We start from the raw sequence: 25,922 nt of genomic DNA on the forward strand, positions 1-25,922 counted from the left end.
AAAATGTTGAAAAGTTTGAAGTAAGTTGGAATTCTACCATCTAACTCATTTACAATACATAGCACATAAATAAACCAGAACATGTTTTCCAAATACTTAAAGTATTTTATATAATTGTCTTTTTTTCTATGCATAACTAAATAACATTTCTCTTGAAACACCCTGTAGCTTCAAAAATAAATTACAGCTATTTAAGATTTTTAAGTAAAAGAGAACCCAAACAAGGATGACAACATCCTAAGTAGTGAAGCATAAGAAATCATGGATAAGAATACAGACAAAAGATTTAAAGAGCATTTGGTAAAATTAAGAGTATCAAATAAAAAATTACAAAATTTTTATATATTTTTTCTATTTCTTTAATATCTATATTTTATATGATGACTGAGAGAGTAAATTACATACTGAATGCTTAGAACAACAGAAAACTCAAAACTCAACAGAAAATTGTACCCACAACTAGCTTAAGCCAGGTACAGGTTTACCTGAGGATGACAAAGAAACTAACTAGCATGGGTGTTCTAGGAAGGTATTGTGAGTTCAAAATCACTCATACTTAAATCGTAGCTGTACCTTCCCTATTTTCATAGGTGGGTTTCATTTTGCTTTTTAAAAAAATAGTTTTGATATTAAAAGTGTTTCTGTGAATTATTACACAAATGTCGAGAGCTCTATATACAAATATAACATATTGTGGTATTCGGCGACCCTGAGCCATGTTATGTGGCAACCCTGACCTTGGTTCGGAGAAGGGCCGAGGGCCCTCCCCTGAGTACCGGGGAAGGGGTCAGCCTGACCCCTCCCTACGCTTTGAAATTAATGATAGATTTTGACAGCCGTATTATGGCTAAGCTGCATTGTTTGGTTCCCCCACCCCTTCCAGGGATGGGGGATCATTGTTGCCCATTTTGATTAATGTATATATAGTTATATTGATTTTGCTTTAATATTATTTATTCCAATCTGTGTATTTATTATTTGTTGTATTATAAATTAGTAACCTTTGGACCCTGAATAAAGTAACATCTGAATAGACTTTGTTTGTTATTTAGTGATAGCTAGAGAAGCCCAGCTTCTCTATAATTATTTGTGTCCACGTCTGTTCGCACTGCCGTAGTCATTTGAACTTGGGTAACGGCAATTTAACCGAGGCGATTACCACAACTTGGTGACAGCTGTGTGAGATTACGGCAAAACACAAGTGTAGAGCAGACGCGCAGCTGAGGCTAAGGTACTCCCAACAGTGAAACTGGCAAAACTGACACAAGCAACCTGAATTACCCACCCTGGATAGCAAGGTCTAACTCTGTATCCGGCAGTTGTGGAAGCGAAACCTAGCGAAAGACCACGGAGAGTGGCGGAACCAGAGCTGCGGAGAGCAGCAAGATCGGACGAAAGACGGCAGAGAGTGGCGAAATTCGACGGAGAACCGCGGAGAGCGACAAAATCTAACGGAGGATTGTGCGCTCAAGGGCTGAAACAGGCCTGCGGACGGGCTGAAACAGGCCAAGTAATTGCAGACGGCTGAAACAGGCCCATTACTTACTGCAAAAAATAGCGGGATTCGAACCCACGGCGCTGCAGGACAGGACATTCCCTGCTGCCACCACCTGGATTCAGACCCACGGCGCTGCAGGACGGGACATTCCCTGCCGCCGACTGGCTGAAGCAAGCAAAATAGCTGCGAGCTGTGAGCGAAAATACGAGTGTAGTGTACCAAATAGGAGAAAAACTACGTTAACTCCAAGTATCCTGAGAGGCTACAGCGCAGCCACCCATCGAGAAAAACAGATATTGTATCAGATTTTATGGATTGCCTCCCTGGTGTGAAGGCTAAACAATAGATTTATGGGCAGGGTTTGGTAAACAATTGCCGTGAATTTTGATAAGCCAAAAATAGAACCCAGGTGCAAGCTAACAATGCATTGGTAAACACTTGGACCCCCAAACCTGCAGCGCGGCAAATACACCCTCCCTATCCCAACAGAAGGGGAGGGTCCACCCATAAATTGAAGTAAATACAATCAAAGGTGACATCTGATAAGCCAAGGATTAAGGGAGAAGCCCACCTACCTTATAACCCAGTCACCTCAAGCCCGCGGCACCCCCCTCCCAACCTGGGGAAGGGCGTCCTTACCCCGTCCCCTCACGCATTCCCCCTTCTCCCTGCACTCGGATAAGTCCGTCTACCGTGCATAGACAGAGACCGGGAGAACGGAGCGCATTTCACGGGTTGCGCAGAGAAGCTCGGAACGCAACGAAATCTGATGGACAAAGGAGATAAAGCGGACCAATAAGAGAGCAGATTTAGGGATAGATGCGCGTTTCACCTGTGTGCGCGCTCTGACGGCGCATAGGCGCGTTGTGAGAAAAGGGATTTCACACACACACACACACACAGGAGGGGACCTACTCTATAGCATACAAAAGATATATTTTTAGAAAAAAACTTGCAAAGCTCCTCCCCCTATCTACAGTGTGATAAGGAAAACTAAATCAGTTCCTGACAGCCGTTCAGACCCTCAACAACTCTCTAGACCTACCAGCCTACCCTAAAGCTGAGAAGCTAGTGAAAAGTACCCTAGTGTACACCTATTTTATATATTTGTATTTCCAACTACCAACCAAGTGATAAACGGTAGCGGTTGCTAGAATAGTGACCACAAGTGTAAGCAGCCTATAGTGTTGGCTTAGAATTAGTGACCCGACGCTGAACCTTTGACCCGATGGAGCAACAACAAGCGCAAGGAGGCAATCAGCTTCAAGGATGGCTCCAGGACGATCCCCAGCCGGCTCCAGCCGAGTACCGCAAGCTGATGCTGAGTAACCTGCCGGAGTACCGAGGACTGCCCAAGCAGTCCTGGAAATCCCACATCCGGAGGCTGGAAATGTCATGGGCGGGTACGCGGAACCGCCGCAACTCCCTATTACTATCCTGGCGGCGGAGATGGCCTCCCACTTGTTTGGGGAGGCAGGCCAAGCCTTGACCTATGAACAAGTCAAGGCCGAGTGTGAAATGTTGTTTCGTCCAGCCTATGAGTCCCAGACCCTGAAGCAAGCCTTCAGGGACTATAGGCAACACTCGACGGAGCCCATCCAGGCCTATATCTCCACAAAGTGCGCCCTGTACAGGGAGGCCTACAGCCACGAAGATCTGGAGTTGCTCATTGATGAGCTTAACCGTGGCATCCGCAACGCCAAGGTGAAACGTGAATTGATGGGACATGAGATCGCCTCGGTACCTGAGTACACGAGGCGAGCCATGTTCAACGTGACCATGATCACCAAGCAGCTGAAGGAGGGTGTTTGCCTGGTGGACGCCACCGACGGACTCACAGGATCGGCCAGCGTCCAGTTGCCCCAGTATGATGATTCAGAGCCAATGGAGATTGGCGCCTTGGCTCCGGGTCTCCACCAGATGGGGAAGGTTGCACCAGACTACGCCTCCAAGATTCCAGGCCGCTGCTACCGCTGCCATGCGAAAAGCCACCGAGTCAGAGACTGTCCTACTCCTATGGAGGTCAGCCTAGAAGAGCGACGCACCCAGTCCCGCCGTGACCGGCCTGCCAGATGTGAATGTTGCCACTACGCAGGCCATGCGGCAGCCGAGTGCAAGGCTGACTGGGACCAGGTAGCCGGGAGGAGACGCGTAGCCGGCAAGGGGGCTAACTCGGGAAAGCCCAGCTCCCAGGTAGCCAACATGGAAGGGAGCGCGCCGCCAGCTACACTCCAGCAAGCCGCCGCCCCCAGCGCAGTGGGCCACTCAGAAGGAATGCCACAGTTTGGGACCATCCCAGCCAGGATCAATGTGCTGGGAGGAGCAGCTGAACCCAACCTGGTTGGCCTGGGCTTCAGCCTCAACCACATGGGACCGGAGTACGTGCAGCCAACCAACATCGCGGAGCCAGAAGTCCTGCGGCCGCTGCCCTTTGGCCTCAACATGATGGTACCCGCCAGACCGAGTCCCCCGAAGGAGGAGGTAACCCCTGTCACCCCCAGCAAGAGACAAGAGGCGCTACCCAGCGCCACCGGGACGGTGTACGGGGAGGCCCTCGCGGCCGCCGAGCGGGAGAAGCAAGAGGCGCTAGCCAGCGAGTCCGAGTCGATGTATGGGACGCCAACCGGCGTCGCCACCTGGGAAGGACAAGAGGTGCTACCCCGCACCACCAAGCTGATGTCTGGGGCGACAACCGTCACCGCCACCTGTGAAGACTGGGGGGTGCTATCCAGCGCCCCCACGCTGGTGCCTGGGGCGACAACCGTTGCCGCCACCGAGAGACCTGGATCCTGTAACAAGCCTGCAGCCCCGTGGGAAGGGGTGACACCCGTCACCCCCAGGCAGCCCGAGCCCCCAGCCAGCAGGGAGAGTCCTGCTGTCCCTTGCCCTCAACTGTGTCCAGCTGTCCAGCCCCCTCAACCGAGCCAGGATAAGTTAAAATTGACAAATACATTGTACCCAAAATATTGTAACCCCCCAGCCTTGCCTGTGCCCTACGTACTAGAGGCTGGGGAGATTGAGATTTGGGGGTATCAGGACTTGTCTGTGCCACATGCACCTGAGTTCCTAGGGCAGGGGAGGGATGTAATGCAGGGCAAGCCTGTGCCACACGCACTAGAGCCCCATGCCACTGGGCATGCCATGGATGAGGGAAGGGCCACCTTGAGGCTAGGGGAGCCGACGCCCAGACAGGCGCCAGTCGCCCGTCAGTCCATCATTGGGAAGGGTATAGGGAAGCCCCGGGCGTCTAAGGAAAACACTCAATGGAAATTTATATCTAGCCAGGAGCAGACAAGCAGCCCTCCTTCCCAAGAAGCCGCTGTGGCTAGAGCCGAGAACCCCCAGATGCACGCACGAGGATGGTGGCTGTCTGGCAGGTTTTCCCATTGGTGGATGGTTCTGTGGGGCCTATTGCTAGCAGCTGTGTGGCCCACAGCCAGCTATGTCTTAGTAGGGTGGGACTGTGCCAACCCCACCCATGTCACCGCCTTCAACAAAGAGCAGATGTGTAGCAAAGAGCCGCTACACCAGGAGGTGCCTCTGGGCCATGAGGTACATATCCTGCAACAAGTTAAGATCCGGGAGACCACGGGGTACAGCTGTCAACTCACAGTGTCCCAGTGGACATTCAGGTGTGGAGTCTGGGGCCACCTGAAGGTGACGTTGGTCCCCACCCTCATGCGGCCAACCAAGATTGACCCATAGACTTGCCAGGACCTGGCCCGGAGCCGCGTCTACACCCTGCCAGGCAAGACCAAGCCATTGACGTTCCAGCTGAACCACCCCCTGTTCTTCACCCTTGATATGGTGGGAGCACTGGTCAACAGCCCCGAGGGGGTGGGTTGTGAAGGGGAGGACGTCCATTTTGAAGGCCAACTGTACCGCAATGAGTTAGTGCTCCAGGAGCGACGGCTGCTGGTCAAGGAGGAGACCTACATAGTCGAGAACGGACGGGTGGAGTCCCAGACCGACCACCTGACCCTGGCGTGTCCCCAGTCCAAGCTGTCCTGCGTCACCGGAGAGGCCACGTACGTGTGGGACCACCTGGGTAGAGATTGCCCCTTGAGGCTGATCCGCAGCCTCCAGCCCAGCCTGGTGATGGATGCATTCCTGGTTGACCATCAGGCGCAATTCTTTATCAACATGACTACCCCCACCTGGATAGTGAACTGCGACTTTGAAGCCCATGCCACCAACCACCCAGCATTGTTTGTGGCAGCTGACCCGGCCGCGGCAGCGTTGCCCAGAGTATCTGCTAGGGACGTGGATGTCCCCCTCCAGGCCCAGATACACGCGGCCTACATCGGATTCACCCTGGAGACTCAGATGCGAAGCGCAGCAGCAGAAGAGGTAGCGGCCAACTGCTGGAAGCTCCAGCAGCTAGACCCGGCCCATCCGGTGCGTGTCCAGGGGAGCATGTTCTCTATCTTGAGGGGAGATGTATTGCTCCAGCTTACCTGCCAGCGTAATAAATACGTGGTAAGGGAGAGCAATGAATGCTGGGACAAGGTGCCGGTGGAGCCCACAGGATTTGTAGATGCCGTGACAAAGGTGTATAGCGGTCACGCCACCAAGATTCCCTGCTCCTCCACCTACCCCCTAACTGTACACCCCAAGGAAGGGTGGATAGAGCTAACTCCAGCCCCTAAGAAGAGGCCGCCCCCGCTGGATACACCCAAACAACTGCTGACCGAGCCCTTGGATGACTTTAGCTCGGGAGGATTGTATTCCCAGGCCGAGCTGAAAGATTGGCAGCAGCTACTGTCGTTTCTGGCGTATAAGGCCGCCATGCTGACCGGCCTGTCTTATGGCTCCTGCGTCCAGCAGGGCAGCTGTTCAGCCACCGGAGACCATGGCATAGTTTCCTATAATATTGACCGACTGGCGGAGGAAGGGGAGGAAACCCTGGATGTCTGGGCTGGATTTAGACAAGCCATTCACGAGTGGGGAGATGGCGCAGCCATACTGTGTTTGTTGCTGTTGATTCTCAAGCTACTGGGAGACTTAACCATCATCTTGGAGAAGGGCCGAGGGCCCTCCCCCGAGTACTGGGGAAGGGGTCAGCCTGACCCCTCCCTACGCTTTGAAATTAATGATAGATTTTGACAGCCGTATTATGGCTAAGCTGCATTGTTTGGTTCCCCCACCCCTTCCAGGGATGGGGGATCATTGTTGCCCATTTTGATTAATGTATATATAGTTATATTGATTTTGCTTTAATATTATTTATTCCTATCTGTGTATTTATTATTTGTTGTATTATAAATTAGTAACCTTTGGACCCTGAATAAAGTAACATCTGAATAGACTTTGTTTGTTATTTAGTGATAGCTAGAGAAGCCCAGCTTCTCTATAATTATACGTGTCCACGTCTGTTCGCACTGCCGTAGTCATTTGAACTTGGGTAATGGCCATTTAACCAAGGCGGTTACCACAATATTCTTGTACAAAATATTTAATTTTCAAAAATACGTTTTTTGTGAAGTAAAAGTTGTTGCTAATAATTGTTAAAACTATACAGTTTCTGAGAAGTATATAAATAGTTTATTAAAAAAAAATTTACGCAGATTACATGAAACACACAGAATGGGATATTTCCCATCACTTCTTTGGGCAAAGCCCTAAGAGGCTCTATAGATTTAAGAATTTTACGTAGGAGAGGGATTTCCCATTACCTTTTGGGGCAAAGCCCCTAGAGGCTAAGGGCGAAACCACTAGATGATTTTATAATTTGATTATTTCCTGTTTGCTGAGTATAATCTACATATTCATTCTAAAATAAAATAAAAATAATATTTGTTTATTGCAAAATAAGATAATTCTAAATATATATATCAATTTTGATTTATCAAGGACAGAGAAAGCTTAAAGAGTCATGTGTGACATTATAAAAATCCATCTTTCTTTTAGGGGTGTCCTTTCCCACTTATCCTCTCATCCCTTCTTTAAAGACGTCACACATTACACTTTCAGCTTTCTCCAAAAAAATATTTAAAACTATGTTTTATTTCATAATTATACAAGTTTTGATCAAAAGTATTTACCCATTTAAAACTAGCACCAATCCAGTACTTGGTTGTAAGAATAATGTCACTTGTAAAATCCCAGGCAGGCAAACAAACATCAAGAACCAAGAATACCAAATTTGTCCAAGTTAACAATTGCCACAATTTTAGCAAACTAAAAATATATGAATAAAATTATATCAAAAATATAGATTTTCTGTTTATTTTGATTTAAATGAAAAAAAAATAATCTATAGAAATGCATAGTTTAATAACATTAATCAATACAAAGATAACAACATCATTAAAAACGAAGCTCTGAAAAGGTAGTTTAAGAACTGAGTAAGCAGACTTAAAATGTATAAGCCTAAACTTAATTGAAAGTAAATTTGTTGTAAAACGACTTCAATAAAGTCTATTTTTTAAGGACATTCTTACATTTTTAAGACTTGATTATAGAGATTCTTTGCTTTTGACATTGTAGTTTGTTGTCCTAGGAATCAGTATAATAAAAAGGAATGGGATACTTAGATAAAATAATAGTTAAGAAGTCATAAATCAATATTTTAAAATGGATTTATGGGCAAGTATATAACTTTTCTAACTAATTACTACATGAGCCATATGCTGAGTTTGAAATTGATTGGTCAAATCTAAGATGACGGAATTAATAATTAGATCCATATGTTAAAGAAGACGGACCAATTGATTGACAAACCCTGATAATACCAGTCTTTCTGGCCATGGTTGCTATGGAAACTGTCTATATTATTATTAAAATTAATATTCAAAATAAGTTTGTTGCATAGCATAGCAAATGTTTTTAAAAAGTTATAGATAATTTTTTTTTCATTGATGTGAAGTTAATGAAAAGAATTGTTGTCCCTCTAAGTTAGGAACATTTAGCAGCTTCACTTAAAAAAGAACTAATGACTAAAGCATAAGAAATGTTTGAAATGATTACAAATACATCATAAAACTTGTTTATTGTTGAAAAATGTTTACCTTGGATATCTTTTTGTGAAGTATCCTTCCATTATCTAAAATGATTTTCTATCTTAAAAATATATTTTTGTAATACAATGCAATATAAAAATTTTATTATATGAAAAGTGTACCTGTACACTTTCAATTTCATCTTCTCCTTGGTTTGATAATCCCAACTGATTAGGTGAGTCTTCTGTTTGGTTTGATAATCCCAACTGATTAGGTGAGTCTTCTGTTTGGTTTGATAATCCCAACTGATTAGGTGAGTCTTCTGTTTGGTTTGATAATCCCAACTGATTAGGTGAGTCTTCTGTTTGGTTTGATAATCCCAACTGATTAGGTGAGTCTTCTGTTTGGTTTGAGTTTTCCAACTGATTAGGTGAGTCTTCTACTTGGTTAGATAATCTAATCTGATTAGGTGAGTCATCCCCATGGTTTGAGTATTCCAACTTATTAGGTGAGTCTTCACCTTGGTTTGATAATCCCAACTGTTTAGGTGAGTCTTCTACTTGGTTTGATAATCCCAACTGTTTAGGTGAGTCTTCTCCTTGGTTTGATAATCCCAACTGATTAGGTGAGTCATCATCTTGGTTCAATACTCCCAACTGTTTAGGTGAGTTATCATCTTGGTTTGATACTCCCAACTGATTAGGTGAGACTTCTCTTTGATTTGATGAAACCAACTTGTTAGATGATTCATTTGTAACACCAGGTTCATCTGAGGACATGTTCTAAAGAAAAAGACAACTTTATTTAACAACCTTTGTTTTAGTAGCAAAGATACTCTATAATTCACAATGTCCGACCATCTGTCTGTCTGTCTGTCAGAGGTAAAGTGGGGGAAACATGATTTTCTCTGCTCCTAATCAAGATAGACAGCTAAAATTATTAGTGAAAATTGGGACATTTTACCAAATAGCTCCTAAACTATACATGGTACAGGAATAGTTTTTAAACCCCTAAAAACTAGAGTTTATAACGATTCTAACATTATACATAACATTTTTCTACTATTAACACAAGCTTTGCAATTTGATTTTTTTAAATGTACGCATTTTTGCACACCCTTTAAATTAGTCATGGTCCAAAAATCTTCCAAAAATAGGTACTTTGGAAAATCCGGTTTTTAAGGCAGAATTTGTTGAAAATCGCCAAACCTTTTTTTCTCATACAAAATGTCCCACATCAATGAAGAAATTAAGATATAAATTATTAATTTATGTCAATGGCAAGTGGGTTAAAGTAAGCAATACTTTTGTCCTATTAAAAAAACACCCTGTATTATTTTGACTTGAAAAGCATAATATAAAGTGTAAGGAAAAAAATGCATACATTTTTAAAATTCAAATTGCGCAGCTTGTGTTAATGATATAAAAAAGGTATGCATACCGTTAGAACCGTTAGGAACTCTAATTTTGGAAATATAAAAATTATTTCTGAGCTTTGCATAGTTTAGGAGCTACGCGTTAAAATGCCCCAACTGACTTAAAACTTGACTTGCAAAAGAATCCTTAAAAATTAAAGTATTCAATAAAAATGCTTACATTTTTAAAATTCTTATTGCGTGGCTTGTGTTTATAGTAAAAAAATGATATGCATACCATTAGAACTGCTTGAACCTTATGACCTCTAGTTTTTAAAGATATAAAAACAATTTTTGAGCTACTCATAGTTTAGTAGCTACGTTGTAAAATGTTCCTAATAACTTAGACTTGACTTGAGAGTAAATCATTATAGATTTAAGATTATAGGGTGTGTAAAACAAGTACTTTTTTAAAATTGAAACTGCCTGACTTGTGTTAATGGTTGAAAAATGTTATGTATATCGTTAGAACCGTCATAAGCTCCAGTTTTTAGAAAATTATAATACTATTTTTGTCCTATTTGTACATGTAGTTTATGCGCTACTGTGAAAAATGAAAAAACGTGAGAAAAGTTGAAAAATGAAACTGTTGCATTTTAAGTCAGTTGGGACATCTTACCACGTAGCTCATAAATTATAAGTAGCACACAAATAGTTCTTATATTTCCTAACGGTATGCACAACATTTTTGTACTTTTAACACAAGCTGCGCAATTAAAATTTTTAAAATATAAGCATTTTTTACAAACCCTTTTCTTTAACCTTTAAGTTTTAAGTCAGTTGGGATATTTTAACAAGTAGCTCCTGAACTATGCATAGCACAGGAATCGTTTTTATATTTCCAAAAATTAGTGTTCCTAGCATTTCTAACGGTATGTATACCATTAACACAAGCTGCACAATTTTAAAATCTACACAGTTTTTGAGCTTACACTTTGGGACAAAAATACTCAAATATAAAAATAGAACAAAATAATATTACAAAAGGAGTTCAATTCCATGTTATATTATCTATAATCATTTTTATATCAAATTCCCCCCCTTCCCAAAGCGAAAATTCATGTTTGAAAATTAACAAAAAAATGTATATCAAAATAAAAATTGTTTTTAAAATTAAAAAAACTGAAAATAACAGCAATTTCCAGTTTTTGATATAAAAGAACCCAAAAACAAAGGTTTTGCCATTAATATGAAAATATGATTGTTTTGTGATCATCCCCTCCCCTCCCCCACTTCAATTAAGGTCTGGAAGTGGCTGTTAGGGGTAAAATAACTTTAATCTCTGATTTATAAAAATGTACAATACTCAGGAACTAGATAATTTTGGATTTATACTCCAATGTCTTCTCCCTCCCTAAGTTTGTGACCAGAGAGAGAGGGGACAATATTAGGATATTAATCACACTAGTCCCAAAGTTTTAAAATAACGTTTTCTTATTTGTTGGCTCAACAACTTTGGGGACTTTCCTTAAGTTTTGATTAGTTGATTTATTAAGTTAAGTGTTAAAATGTTCCAACAACAAATTTTAATCTATAGAAGGGGTAATTATGTGTATCATTATTAGGGATGTACATTGATTTATCGTTCATTGTCTTATCCCTTTAGATCCCTGAGTTTTAAATATCAATTTATAGCATAGTATTATAGATAGCTTTCCGCAGACATTATACGGATAGTATGCCTGAGAACCGGTTCTAATCCAGCGGATATATTTACCTGTAAAACTTTCTGATCTAATCTTTCATTTAACTCCATTTTCACTTCCATCCCATCAGCACTCATACCATCATCTCTCATACCACCAACACTCATATAATTCAATTCCTTCACATTATTCATCTGAAAGATATGATTTTTAATTCTTGTAATTACTATTTAGATGGTTTTTTTTGTTTCAAGAATGAATTTAGAAAAAATAACTTGAAAGCTTTCTCATTTGTGTTTTATATCTATACTTTTTTATAAGACTGACAGGTCAATGGACCAAGTTCAGTAATCACTGGATACTCATTTATAAGAGTATCTTTAAAAAAAAATATAATTTTGTCTTAAATAGCAGCTAGAAAAAAAAACAACGGTCAACTTTAATAATAGATTAGCATGCCATCTAATTATTGATCTTTTAAAAAATATTATCACTTATCAAATAAAAGATATGAATTTTAAAATATTTTTTTTTCATTTTTTGTAACAAAATATTATTTTTTCCACAAACTTACGTTTTCTTAACTTCTTGTCGTTAAACAGAGGGAGAGGGGGGGGGGCGTTGAAGGCCCCCACCTCTCTGGTTTTTTTATCTCATTTTCTGTGTGTGAAAGATAGAGGGCTATAACTGAGTGACTTTTTAAATATGGTTATGACACATAACTGAGAGTTGGAATCTTTTGAATATTTCTATCCTGGCGGGCACAGGATGCCAGCAAACCTTAATCCTTAAGCAAACTTAAGCAAAGCATTTTATCTTACCAAAACACTAAATTATCGTCTAGTAGTAAACCATTATAAAAAATGTATGTGTTCAAATCAATTTTAGGTTCCAGGTATAATCCTGCAGGTCCTTATCCTTAAGATTTCTAATATCAAATTTACATAAAGATAAACATTTTCTGAAAAAAAATGTTTTTCTAGCTTTAAAAATAAGAAAATGACAGTTTTTTTTGTTGAAATTTTTAAGTAAAAAAGGACATAAAACCAAAGGTGTTAAATAAGAGAGTGAAGAAAGCGAAAATTGACTTTGACTCACTTATAGTAGGAAATTCATTATCAAACAGGGGACAAGCATAAACATTTTTAGCCCTCTCACTCTAATACTAGCTGAGATAATAGGGGGGGGGCGTTGACTTCCCCCCCCTGAAGTTGCAAGAAGGGACCCGACAGGGTTAATAAAACAAGGATCCAACAAAAAAGTAGCAAAAATTCAAGGGTTAGAATTCTGACAAGGAGGGCATCTGTTGAACATTAATATGGTTGTACAAATAAGGAAGGCAGGTCTTCCTTATTTTAAATTTAACTGGAATGTTGAGAAATTTTACATCCAAAAAGTACGTTTTTAGAACAACCTCCATCTTTTAAAAAAAAATAGAAATTGGGATGGAGGGGGGAGGGGAAGGGTTTATTTTCTTCTTTTAACTATTTTTTGCAAGATGCCTTTTTAGATACCACATTCACTTTTCCCCCTCCACCCATCCACCCTCCAGTCAGAAAAGAAAGGGATAAGCTCTAAATAGAGTAACCCATACCATATATAAAAATCTGTATACAATATAAAAAAATTTCAAAATGTTCAACCCAAGACAAAGTGCTAATGAGCTCACTGTTTATATGAAAAGCATGAAAATAGCAACACTAAATCATAATCACGTCATAGACTATACTAAACTAAACTACTTTGTATCTTTCTCAACTGAGTGTAGACACCATGCGCCTTAGGCTATATCATTAGTCACAAGTCAAAACTTTCACAAAAATTACAGTAGTATCCAATCTGTGATCTACATAATAACTCAACTGTGTTTATGTGTATATACAAATTTCTAGAAACACTGCTAAATGAAAAATACGATGGTTGAATAACTTTTTTGAACACATAATTTCTCTCCTTACATAAAAACCATAAGAAATGTATACATGTGTACATCCACCTTTCAAGACATCCATCTGTCTGTCTGCCTATCTATTTATTTATATATGTGTACTAGCGAGGTCTCTTGAGGAGGAGGGAGTTGAATCCCAAAACCAATTTTTTTTATTTTAGATTTTAAAAAAGTAAAAACTCCTTTTTTTATTTTAACTTTTTTAAATAACTTTTTTGGGGGGTTGGGGGAATTTTTTCTAGAGGTGATTTATCTTGGAAAGATGTTGTACCTCTCCCCTAAAATAGTTATAAACCTTTCCTTTACCTATGAAAAACTACCCTGTTAGGAAGAACCCGATTGGTTAAGTGGTTAGCGAGATCCTTTGGTACAAATATATAGACAAACAAACAAAAAACGAACATCCTGTTAATTTATTATAAGGATATATGTATAAATATAAAGAGATGTATAGCTATATATTATTGATATATTTATATGTCTATTTAATTGTCAGTGTTTCTGTGCATCAATATTTCTAAATTTTCATGTTATCTTTTTTATGTTTCTAAAAGCCAAGCTTTTCTATAATTAGGGTCGGTCCGTAGGTCCGTCCGTCTGTCTGTAATGGAAGCTTTGATTGTTAATTTAGGCATGTTAGAGTTGTCCTATTGATTTCAAACTAAGCATGGTGATTTATAATCATTACTAAAATGTCCATTCGTCCATTTAAAACATGTAAATTTTTAAACCTTTTGACAAAAAAGATGTGACATAATTATCCTATTCTTCTGATTTTACAATGTGATAAGCAAAGCTTCTCTATAATAAAGTCCTAAAAATGTAAGTATGCCATTAAACAGTATTCTGTATTTAAGCAGTTTTGCAACAAGTTTACTTACAATTTTGTTTAGACTTATAAACTTATAATATGCTTATTCAGTTCTGACACTGATTGTTTCAGAGCTTCAATTTAAAGAATATGGTCAAACGTCCATCAGACACCTGACCCTTTTATTGCACAATCTTTGAATGAGAAGGCCTAACTGTGCATGGTAATGAGTTGCGCCTGTTTAGTGCCAAGGCATTCCCCCTACTCTAACTATTTATTTCGGGCACCAGTGGCAACATAAGAACCATTTTTAACATCTTAATTAGTTATGACCCGGTGTTGGGCCGAGATTCAAACCGATCACCTTCCCATCAACGAGCTGATGTGCTACATGTTATGCAACAGTTGCGAGTTTTGTGAGGGTTATAAGATCCACAGTGTATATTTCTTTCTCAAAGGCCTTAGAAATTTTGTTGAAAAAAACAAGGATGTAAACATCCATAACAACACAGCTCAGAAAAATTATATTCAACAAAAATAAAATAGATTATAGATTCTAAACAAAAATCCGTATAAATATATTCCAACACAAGAATATTTAATATTGACATACTTACATTTTATATACTATTCAATGATAGAGTTGTATTGCTTATGATATTAAACCTTATGGTCCTAGGAATTAATAGTTAAGTGTCTGTTTATTTAAAACTTGTAGATTTTTTTACTGTTTGACAACAATTTTTGTTTTTAAAATTATCCTATTCATCTGATTTCTTTTGAATAATAATTCCTTTTACAACAAGGTACAATATTATATTTGAATAATCTATATAATCAAGTCCTAACAAACGTTTGTATGTTCTTAAACAGTATTGTGTATTTAATCAGTTTTTCAACAAATTTACTTACAATTTTGTATATACTAAATATTAAGTTTATTCAGTTCTGACACTCTATAAGTGTTAATATTCTTTGTCCTTCCATTTCAAAGCTTCATTTTTATGGATGTTGTCATCCCTTTTATTTATAAACTTATGAGCTTGGATGCATATAAATGTTAAAATTTTAAGTTATAAAATGCGGGGCAAGTGTGCTATACTATGCTCTCCCTCGAAAATGGAAAATACTAACAAGGATGACAACATCCATAAAAGCAAAGCACTGAAACGGTAGAACAAACGGACATTAACACTTATATAGTGTCAGAATTGAATAATCAGAATATAAATGTATAAGAGTCGAAGAAAAAATTGTAAGTAAATTTGTTAAAAACTGCTTTATACAGTATATTGTTTATGGACATACTTACATTTTTAGGACTTGATTATAGAGTTGCTTCGCTTATAACATTATACTTTGTTGTCCCAGGAATGAATATACCAAAAATCAGATCAATCGGATGATTAGATCACATAAAAATTTGTTGTTAAAAAAGTAAAAAAATCAACATCTTTAAAATGGACGTACGGGCATTTTGTTAATGATTATAGAGTTGCTAACCTTTTTAAATCGTACCTAACTATAAAAGGAATCACCATGCAAAATTTGAAATCGATAGGACAATTCTAACATGTCTAAATTAACGAAAAAAGCTATCCGTTACGGACGGACGGACGTACGGACGGACGGACGGACGGACTGACCCTGATTATAGAAAAGCTTTGCATTTAAAAACTTTCTCTTCTCTAATGTCCATACAACATAGTAAACGTTGGTTTCTCAGGATATTTTTTAGCTGTTAAGCATTGGATATATTTACTTTTGCATTTTAATTGGTTAAAACCCATTAGCGTGCAAATGTGTAATCAAATGAAAAAAGAAATGGGGGGTAATTTTGTTTATACACATAGGGGATGTATATCAATTTATCTTCCATTGTCTTATCCCTCAAGAACCCTGAGTGTCTGAGAAGTGGTTCCTCTAAAGTTTATGACTATAGCATCACAATAAGATAAGAACTAGTACTGTTAGTGTATCCACTGTGATGCGACACTTATCTTAGAAACAGCTTTATTCAATTTCTTTATAGATAAAGAAACTTAAAAGTTATTTATCGCATCGTATTATAGACAGCTTTCCGCGGATATTAGATTGAAAAATAATAAGATTAAAACTAGTTTTGCTGACAACGGTCTAACAAAACTGGTATAAATTTATTTATAAATGTTTGTTGAAAAATGTCTGTAATACGATGTTTTACATATCTTTTCAGAATGGCTGATAACCGGTTCTAATCCAGCGGATATTAATCGATTTCGCAGCCATTCTGTCTATATTACGATGCAATAAATAACATTTAAAAGTTGATAAAAAAGAGTGGGGGTAGGTTTCTGTTAGAATCCGTAAAGGTGTGTGTTTTAAGGCTTTAAAATAATAGTAGAACGATAATATTCACTAAATATATATGTATTTCTTATTGAAAAGAACTATAGACAAAGAAAATTTTAAAAAAGTTAATATAAATTTTTATCATTCTACTACTGTTTTTAACTTATAACACATAACCTTTACGGATTCTACCAGAAACTTACCCCCCTCTTAATTTCTGATTAATACTTATTAAACTGTTAAAAAGTATTTTTAAAAAGGAAGCTTTTCTATAATTAGGGTCCGTTTGTCCGTTCATTACGGTTAAACTAAGAAAACGCAGCAACTCTATAATCGTAACTAGAAAGTCCGTACGTCCATTTAAAACATGCTTTATTTTTTACTTTTTGAAAACAAATTTTTATATGTTAAATATAATTATCCTTTTTATCTGATTTATGGAATACTGATTCCTTTTACAACAAGGTACAATGTTATGAGAGAAGCATCTTTATAATCAAGTCCTAAAAATTTAAGTATGTCCTTAAACAGTATAATTAGTTGAGCAATTTTGCAACAAATTACTTACAATTTCAGACTTATGAATTAATATTTTACTTATTCAGTTCTGACACTCTACAAGTGTTAATGTTTGTTTGTCCTTTCATTTACGAGCTTTGCTTTTATGGATGTTGTCATCCTTGTTATGATTAATAAAATTCTAACACATTGTCCTATTTAATATTAGTGGAACAGCTACCCCCCCTCCCTCCCATATCTCTCTCTTTTTTGATAAAAATGGCAGATAAATTCTTATACATCCCTAACTATGATATACATAAATTGTGGTTGAAAAGTTTAAACAATCAACCTAAGAAAATAACCAATCAAAATTTACTAAAGTCCCAAAGTTGTAAGGCCAACGAATAAGAAAATGTTATTATAAAACTTTGTGGACTAGTGTTATGAACAGACTATTGTCTCTCTCTCTCTCTCTCTCTCTCTCTCTCTCTCTCTCTCTCTTTCTCTCTCTCTCTTTCTCTCTCTCTCTCTCTCTCTCTCTCTCTCTCTCTCTCACTCTCTCTCTCTCTCTCTCTCTCTCACTCTCTCTCTCTCTCTCTCTCTGTGTGTGTCTATAATCCATAAAAGCGAAGCACTGAAACATAAGGACAAACGGACATTAACACTTGTTTAGTGTCAGAACTTAATTATCAGAATATAATGTATAAGAGTCAAAGCAAAATTGTTAGTAAATTTGTTGAAAAACTGCTTGATACAGGATAATGTTTATGGACATTTTAAGGACTTGATTATAGACTTGCTTCGCTTATTAATTATACTTTGTTGTCCCAGGAATCAATATACCAAAAATCAGATCAATCGGATGATTAGATCACATAAAAATTTGTTGTTGAAAAAGTAAAAAATCAACATGTTTAAAATGAACGTACGGATATTTTGGTAATGCTTATAGAATTGCTATGCTTTCTAAATCGTACCTAACTACTAAAGGAGTCACGATGCAAAATTTGAAATCGATAGGACAATTCTAACAAGCCTAAATTAACGAAAAAATTGATAAGCAGTTTATTTCCTTACACAATTTTAATTCTAATCAATAATTCTGGTTTGTTAAAATTGTCCTATTGGATTTTAACTTAGCATGATGATTTCTGTAACAACTAAATATGTACGTTTTTTCTGGTAATGATTAAAAAGTTGCTAATTAAGATATGAATAAAATTTTTCAGATGCGCATTGCGGATTCTCCTGGCAAAACCAATTGTTGGCTAGAATTATATTATGGAGATATATACTAGTGGAGGTGCTTGCTTACATGTGAAGACTGGAGCACTACAGAACTACTACAGAAATCATCATGCAAAGTTTGAAATCAATTCTAATATGCCTAAATTAATTGGAAAAATATCTGTTACCCACGGATGTAGGACTGACCATAATTATAGAAATGCTTCGCTGTTTAAAATGAACTAATAGATGGTTTACATTTATATACATTTTCAGGACTTGGTTATAGACATTAGACATGCTTTGATAATGATATTCTATTTTGTTGGATATTAATATTTCAAAAAATCCAAAACAAAATCCATAAAAACGAAGAAGCCATAACTCACGTAGAGTGTTAGAACTTACGGAGAACATTAATTTATAAGTCCAAACGAAATTTTTTGCAAAATTGTGTAAATATAGGATACAGTAAAAGGACATACTTTCATTTTTAGGATTGCTCATAAAGTTGCCTTGCTTGAAATACTTTACCTTGTTGTCCTAGGAATCATTATTCCAAAAATAATATGAATAGGATAATTATATCATACAAAAAACTGTAACATTCTGGTAATGATTATAGAGTTTCTAAATAGGAATCATCAAGCTTTACACTTTTAACATTGACATAATTGAAATCATAAGAACTAATTTTAGATTATGTTAATCGAAGGAATGTATAAAATACTATTTATAATTAAAAACTTTTAAATTATGTAAAATAAAAAATAATAACCAGAATATACCATTACTATTATGTCAATTTTAATAAGGAAATCAATATTTATGAATACGCTGATATGTAAACATAAATGTACCATTCCAGTTTCGCCTCTATTGAAAGTGGAGTGGTACATTTCAAAAATCGTATCAGCGTTGATGATATCATCAACAAGACAGGGGAAAGTGGAATGTTATATTACGTTTTTTAGAGGGTCAAAACAGTAATCATGGATTATATTTCTGCTTCTATAAAAATGGATTCAACTCCCTAACTGTTTTAATCCAACGAAGGTGATAAAATTATTTGGGACCATTCTAATTTACAGTCCAATTTCTCCTCCCTCCCTGGCTGTCACTCTACAATTGCTTGCAATTCATTTACCCGACAATTTGTTGTGAATTGCTTTTATGTATGCTATCATCCTTGTTTATTAAATATTTTACCTTAGTTGATGCTTGTTACATTTTCATATTTCATATGCAAAAAAATAAAATTTTATCATAAAAGTTCACGGATTTTCCATCTTAATTTCGACGGATTTTTTTTTTCAAATTTAATTTTTAAACTTTCATCTTTTTATCAAATAAAACATTGGGGAATAGTCCCTTTCGTGGCACCGCCCCTTAGGGCCGATTCATCGTATTTTTAAAATGGCTTTTAATATGTTATTTTAGGTTAGGTAAGGTTACATTGGGTTAGGTGATTGCCCCGCAGGATTATAGCCCCCTACAGGGGTTAACAATAGGAGAAAAGCTATTGTGAAAATACGAAGAATCGCCCCTTAAGGGACGTTGCCACAAAAGGGACCCAAACATTGAGGTAAAAAAACAAGGATGACAACATCAACATATGTGAGATTTGACAGACAGACAGACGGAAAAACTAATTATGATGTTAAATAAAACTTCAAAATTCGATATATCTTTATCAAAATTACTTAAATATGCCAGTAAATTATTTTTTTATTAAAAGCCAAGCATTTCTATAATTAGGGTCAGTCCGTACGCATTACTGCTGAAACGGATAGATCTATTTTTGTTGAGGCATGTTATAATTGTCCTATCAATATCAAACTTTGATTCCTGGAACATTTAGGTTTGATTTAGAAAGTATATTACTTTTTAATCATTACGAGAGAATCGGTATATATACAATTTTTTTTTATATATTTAAATCAATATTCTGCTTATCAGATTTTGATTTTAAAGCTTTGCTACTTATGTATGTTGTCATCATTGTTAAAAGCGAAGCTTTTCTATAATTAGGATCGCCCCGTCCTTACGTCCGTCCGTCCATAACAGTTATGTCTTTTCCTTAATTTAGGCATGTCAGAAATGCCCTATAAATTGTTAACTTTGCATGGCGATTCCTGTAGTAGTTAGGTCGAATTTAGAAAGAGTAGCAACTCTATGACCGCTTACAAAATGTTCATTTAAACATGTTGATTTTTTATGTGATTTAATTAATTATTTGAATGATCTGAATCTGATTTTTGAAATACTTATTCCTAAAACAACAAAGTACAATATTATAAGCGTAGCATCTCTATAGTCAAGTCCTTTTATTTTATCCTATATTTAAAATTATTTTGCAACAAATTTATGAACAATTTCGAGTTCATGTGTTTGTTTGTCCTTCCTTCTGGTTTTAGAGCTTCGCTACTTATGAATGTTGTCATCCTTATTTTAATATGATTTGATAAAAAGCTAAGCAAGAGATAAATATTGATGTACAAAAGTACATAGTCAATTATATAGTAGATGTTCAGTAGATAGATAGATAGAAGGATATATGGATAGATAGATAGATAGATGGATAGATAGATAGATATATAGATAGATAGATAGATAGATAGATAGATAGATAGATAGATAGATAGATAGATAGATAGATAGATAGATAGATAGATAGATAGATAGATAGATAGATAGATAGATAGATAGATAGATAGATAGATAGATAGATAGATAGATAGATAGATAGATAGATAGATAGATAGATAGATAGATATATAGATAGATAGATAGATAGATAGATAGAAAGATTGATAGATAGATAGATTTTAAAGGATAAATGTATAAAGTCAGTCCTTTAGTAAATGTTAAATTGTTGCAGTGTCTCAAAAAATAAATATTCATACAAAAAACACGAAACCTTTTCACATAAAATATTTATGATTATAAGTAAATTACATATTCTAAATACTCAAAATGATAAAGTGAATCTACAAACTAAAATTGTCAGACTTCTATCTTGAAAAATCAGCTGAGAAATTCATGTTTCTTATTCTGTTACTTGTAGAACATGACGGACGGACAGACTGACAGACAGAATTAAAGAGTAGCTTCACTACCTATATATAATATGTGCATTATAGTACATTACCTAATAAAAGCAAGGATGTAAAGGAATTCTGCACTTTTTGCTCTATGCCTCCATACAATATAGTAGGTTTTTTTAGGTTTTAGGTTTTTTTTGATATAAAAGTGTATATGCTCTCTAAAAGAAAGACAATCATTATTGTTCATTTTTTCCAATCTTTTCCGGTTAGCTTATTATATATTGGTTCTTAAAGGAAAGGAAAAAAAGCCTATAAATAAGTGATATGTCCCAGGAAATACAATAAATTTTATTGTATCTTAAATTATGTATTTCCACCCACCATGTTATACAATTCCCTTAGGGTCAATAACTAATTATAAAAAATGAAGTTTTGTTTTTTGAAATTTATTCTTCTTTGTAAGGAGCCACACACATATAAAAATCAAAAAAGGAAACAATAATAAAAATGTATATTTTAACAAAATATTTTGATCCCTTGCTGGGTTAAAGACAGCAGAATGTGTTCTATAATGCTTAGCTTTCATTAAACTTTTATATTTTTTTTTCAGTTTGTTCAAATCAAATTTAATTTGTAGTAAACAATGCCAATGTCTTAGGTTGGTTTTATTCTTTTTTTAAAATGCTAAATGCTAACACCTAAAAATAAGAATTACTAAATAAGCCTTTAAAAATCTTTTGTAATCTATTCCTTTGTTGATTTTGAATATTGATGTTCTTGTTTTAAAATTTTAACTGAATTAGATGTAGGGGGTATCTTAATTTGAGAAAATTAGTCGCGCATTGTAAAATATTGAGATTAATTGGGTGAGCTTGAAATAGGGGGAAAGGTTATAAAAAAAATTGCACTAGACAACACAATTGGGAAAGGGATATGTAATTATAAATTTAGATAATGTTTGGGTTTAATCTAATGTATTTTTTTTGTCTTAATGGTATCAAGCTTAGAACCAGTGATCTAAGACAATGGCCGATAAATTGATGAACATCCCCTATGATGATGCACAAAATTACTCCTTGTGTTGATTACAATTAGTGGTTGAAACGTTTGGACACTTAACTTAATAAACCAACCTAACAATGATCAAGAAATCGTAAATATAAAACTTTGGGGACAAGTCAACAAAGCCAAATGTCCCCTACCTCCCTGGATCATGGTGATGATATAATACAGCTTAAAACCATCTTTAAACTAAAAAAATCATTGTTATAGGAACACTGGATATTTTTTTTTTTTTGGGGGGGGGGCTCTCCTGGACTTTGGGTACTATAAACTAAAATATCTTTGATTTTGATTACGAGAAAGCCAAAAATGTCAAGTGTGACGTCATAAAAATAAGTCTGAAAAGGAAGGATGATTGGATAAGTGGGAAAGGACACCCCCCAAAAAAGAGATTGATTTTTATGACGTCACAAGTAACATTTTAGGCTTTCTCGTTGAATACAAACTAGTAGTGTCTAAAGTTTTCAACCAATAATTTACATCAATTTCATGTCCACGGACATTGTCTTATCCCTGGATGTTCTTGGTGGTGAGAGCCAATAATAACATCAACTGAAAATTAATTTCCCATTTGTTCCCTAATTTCCGAAGTTGTACAACAGATAACCCAACTATTGCAAAGCTATTTACAGCTACATCCTCATTAATTTTATAATAAATAATAAGACAACTTATTAATATTATACATTATACAATCAAAATTTTAATTTCTTAAAGTTTGAAAATTGTTTAGCTAGTAGTAAATATTGAGATAGGGTAAGGGTGATGTGTACAAAATCGGAAACTAAAATTCAGCTGACCCATAATAAATAGATAAATAAATATATATATAAATAGTAGATATATTTAATCATATTGTAAGCACTTTGTTCAGTTAATTTAGAATATTTAAATTAGTGCAGCCTAAGCTATGCATTAAAAGAGAGAGAGAGAACAAAGCCACTCTACAAGACACTTTAACCCATTAGTGACGAACCGGCTTTTAACGCCCGGTTCCAGAAAATGCCGAAAAAAACCGGTTCTCAGTTTTAGGATTGCATCATTCTCAGTATGAATCCCCCCTCTACTACCCTGGTTTTCATTTCCCCCTGGAGCAGGCAGATTTGCTTACTTCCGTTTGCCGGTATAGCTCAACAAAATTTGAAAACCAAGAAAAACAAGGTGATTTTAAAATACCCCTCCTAACTTTTTTGTTTATGAAGTAAAGTTAGTGATTTTTTTCGTTAAATTTAAAGTTTATTGGCATTTACATTCATTTGTGAATTCGTTTTATTCAAATTATTATTTTTTATATGATTTTTTTATCGTTTTTTTACGTTCTATATAGACCCGGCTCGGCATATGGGGGGAAAGTCTGAAATTTTCATTACCCGGTTTTACTAATAGATCGTTTTTACAACAACAACAAAAACCGGGTTTATTAACCAAAAAGGGGTGGTACCTATAGCCAAAATCTTAAATGTGATATAAATCGCTTCGTATATTACTTGTAGCTCTATAGATTACATGAGGTTGTGTAGTTTTCAATTACGGATCGTATCAAAGTTCTAAAAAGTGTTCATCTCACTTTGGGCGTTCAAAAATTACATTTTTAATTTTTTGGGCCAAATAACCGGGTATTTAGGTCGCAAACGGGCTTTAATGCCGGGGGAAAGCACCAAAAAGGGCCAAAAACGGTTATTAATGCCGCAAGGTTTTTTTACTCACGCCGAACCGGGTTTTATTGCAACTTTCCTGTGCACGCCACTAGAGCAAAACAAAAAAATACGAATTCCGTTTTGACCATTATAAAGCTTCCCTGAAACTTTCAGCTCGATCGGCCCATAAAAGTGGCGCTCGGCACTAATGGGTTAATTCCACAATATTCCAATAATAGAGTATGCACTACCAACATTTGAGTAGCTTCATTGAATCTTATGATCAAATCTCTATAAACACTTAAAAACATCAATGGTATCTCTATTCTATGGAAGAAAAAGGTGGCAGAAAATAGCCTAAAACCATTTTAATGCTTAAATATCAAAATAAAATATCCTTAAGATATATTATCCAGGACCTTTTTCTATAAAATGGAGTAATCCATCGGTTTAGACATTGAGATCTTGGACACACAAAAAACTTTACCACTTTTTGAAATCTTAGATTTTCTATATTTAGAGTCTGTTGTAACCATAACCTACAATAGAGACGCACCTTAGGGTTAGCTCTTATCAACTTTTAACTTTGCAGAATAATTCTTGTAACAGTTAGGTATGATTTTAAAAGAATATGATAAGCACTAGAAAGTCCTTTGAAAACATGCAGATTTTATCACCTTTGTCAATTTATTCATCTGATTTTTGGAATATTGATTCATAGAAAACTAGGTATAATACTTAAAGCTAAACATCTCCATAATCAAGTCCCAAAAATGTCCCTAAACAGTATATACATCTGTATTTATTATTCTCCAACTTATTTAATACAATTTTTTAGGCATAAAAAATAATATTCTGCTTATTAAGTTCTGACCCTCTAGAAAAGTTTATGTCCATGTGAAATAACCTCTGTCTTTAAAGCTTTGCTTTTATGGAAATTATCATCCTAGTTATAATAGGATAGAAATGGCAATTCAACATTAGAGTACCAGCACTAAATATAACAATCCAATATATAACAAATCATATTAAGAGTCAATGATTGATTATATCCATAAAACCTTTTAGAACATATAAAGCATCTTTTTAAGACTCAAGATTTAAGTTAAAATAGGTCTTTCAGACTTGTAACTGACAGACAAAGTAAATTAAAAGAAGCCAAACTAGTAAACAAAATTAAAATGATAAGTAAAAAAACTTTAAAATCTAAATATTCTTATTTTGAAAATCATGAATCATACAATAATCAATTTTTATAAAAAAAAGGCACAGTATTTAATGATCACTATAAAGCATTGTAGGTAATCACTCTGTTGACCCAAAGCTGTTCTGTTCTGAAATAATTGTTATATTAATTAATCAAAATTATATTAGAATCAATAACAGATATAAGATTTAAACAGAAAATCTGGAAATATTAATTAGAAGGAAAGTTTTTTTTCCTCGTTGATTGTGAGTTTTAGATTAGATATTTTTTGATAGGCAGTTAAGCAAATATATCTATAAAGATATGTTTAGATGAATAAAACTACACATAGACAGAAAGATAATATCTTCTTTTATAAACATTTAAGTAGATATAGATTTAGAATTCAGGATTATGGTAGAGATATAATCTTGAAATAGTTCCCAGGCTATAAGATAATAATCTATGTATTCAAGTATTAATTAGTAGATATTTTTACATTTAAGTAAATAAATAGTTTTTTTTTTAAAGGAGAGGTAAGCTTTGCTAAAATTCCGTAAATGTGTTTAGAGCTCAAAAACAGTAGTAGAACGATAATATTCACTAAATATAAAAATATAAATTTTTGTCTATGGTTCTAAGGAATATATAAGGAATATACACACACATATTT

General features: G+C 35.9%; 2 protein-coding genes across 2 annotated transcripts in view; both read right to left on the reverse strand.

The window, feature by feature from the left end:
• Positions 1-25,922, reverse strand: part of LOC145306725 (uncharacterized) — a 194,738-nt gene that overhangs the window by 67,349 nt on the left and 101,467 nt on the right. The window lies entirely within an intron of this gene.
• LOC145307530 (uncharacterized) lies at positions 6,996-11,693 on the reverse strand. Its single transcript, XM_080149986.1, has 5 exons — positions 11,571-11,693; positions 8,622-9,221; positions 8,509-8,543; positions 7,543-7,678; positions 6,996-7,022 (listed from the first exon to the last, which is right to left on the reverse strand). The coding sequence occupies exons 1-5, from the start codon at positions 11,691-11,693 to the stop codon at positions 6,996-6,998; spliced, it is 921 nt and encodes a 306-aa protein (XP_080006112.1).

This window comes from Acartia tonsa, chromosome 15 (genome assembly GCF_053477335.1).
Source record: "Acartia tonsa isolate MP-2025a chromosome 15, ASM5347733v1, whole genome shotgun sequence".
NCBI classification, from domain to species: domain Eukaryota; kingdom Metazoa; phylum Arthropoda; class Copepoda; order Calanoida; family Acartiidae; genus Acartia; species Acartia tonsa.

Bases quoted from the DNA above. Each gene is read 5' to 3' on its own strand.
- LOC145307530 (XM_080149986.1), bottom strand. From the start codon at position 11,693: ATGAATAATGTGAAGGAATTGAATTATATGAGTGTTGGTGGTATGAGA. The intron at 7,679-8,508 runs GTAAACATTTTT...ATATATTTTTAG, and splicing joins TTCACAAAAAGATATCCAAG to TTTGCTAAAATTGTGGCAAT. The intron at 7,023-7,542 runs GTAAATACTTTT...TATACTTCTCAG, and splicing joins TTGGTGCTAGTTTTAAATGG to AAACTGTATAGTTTTAACAA.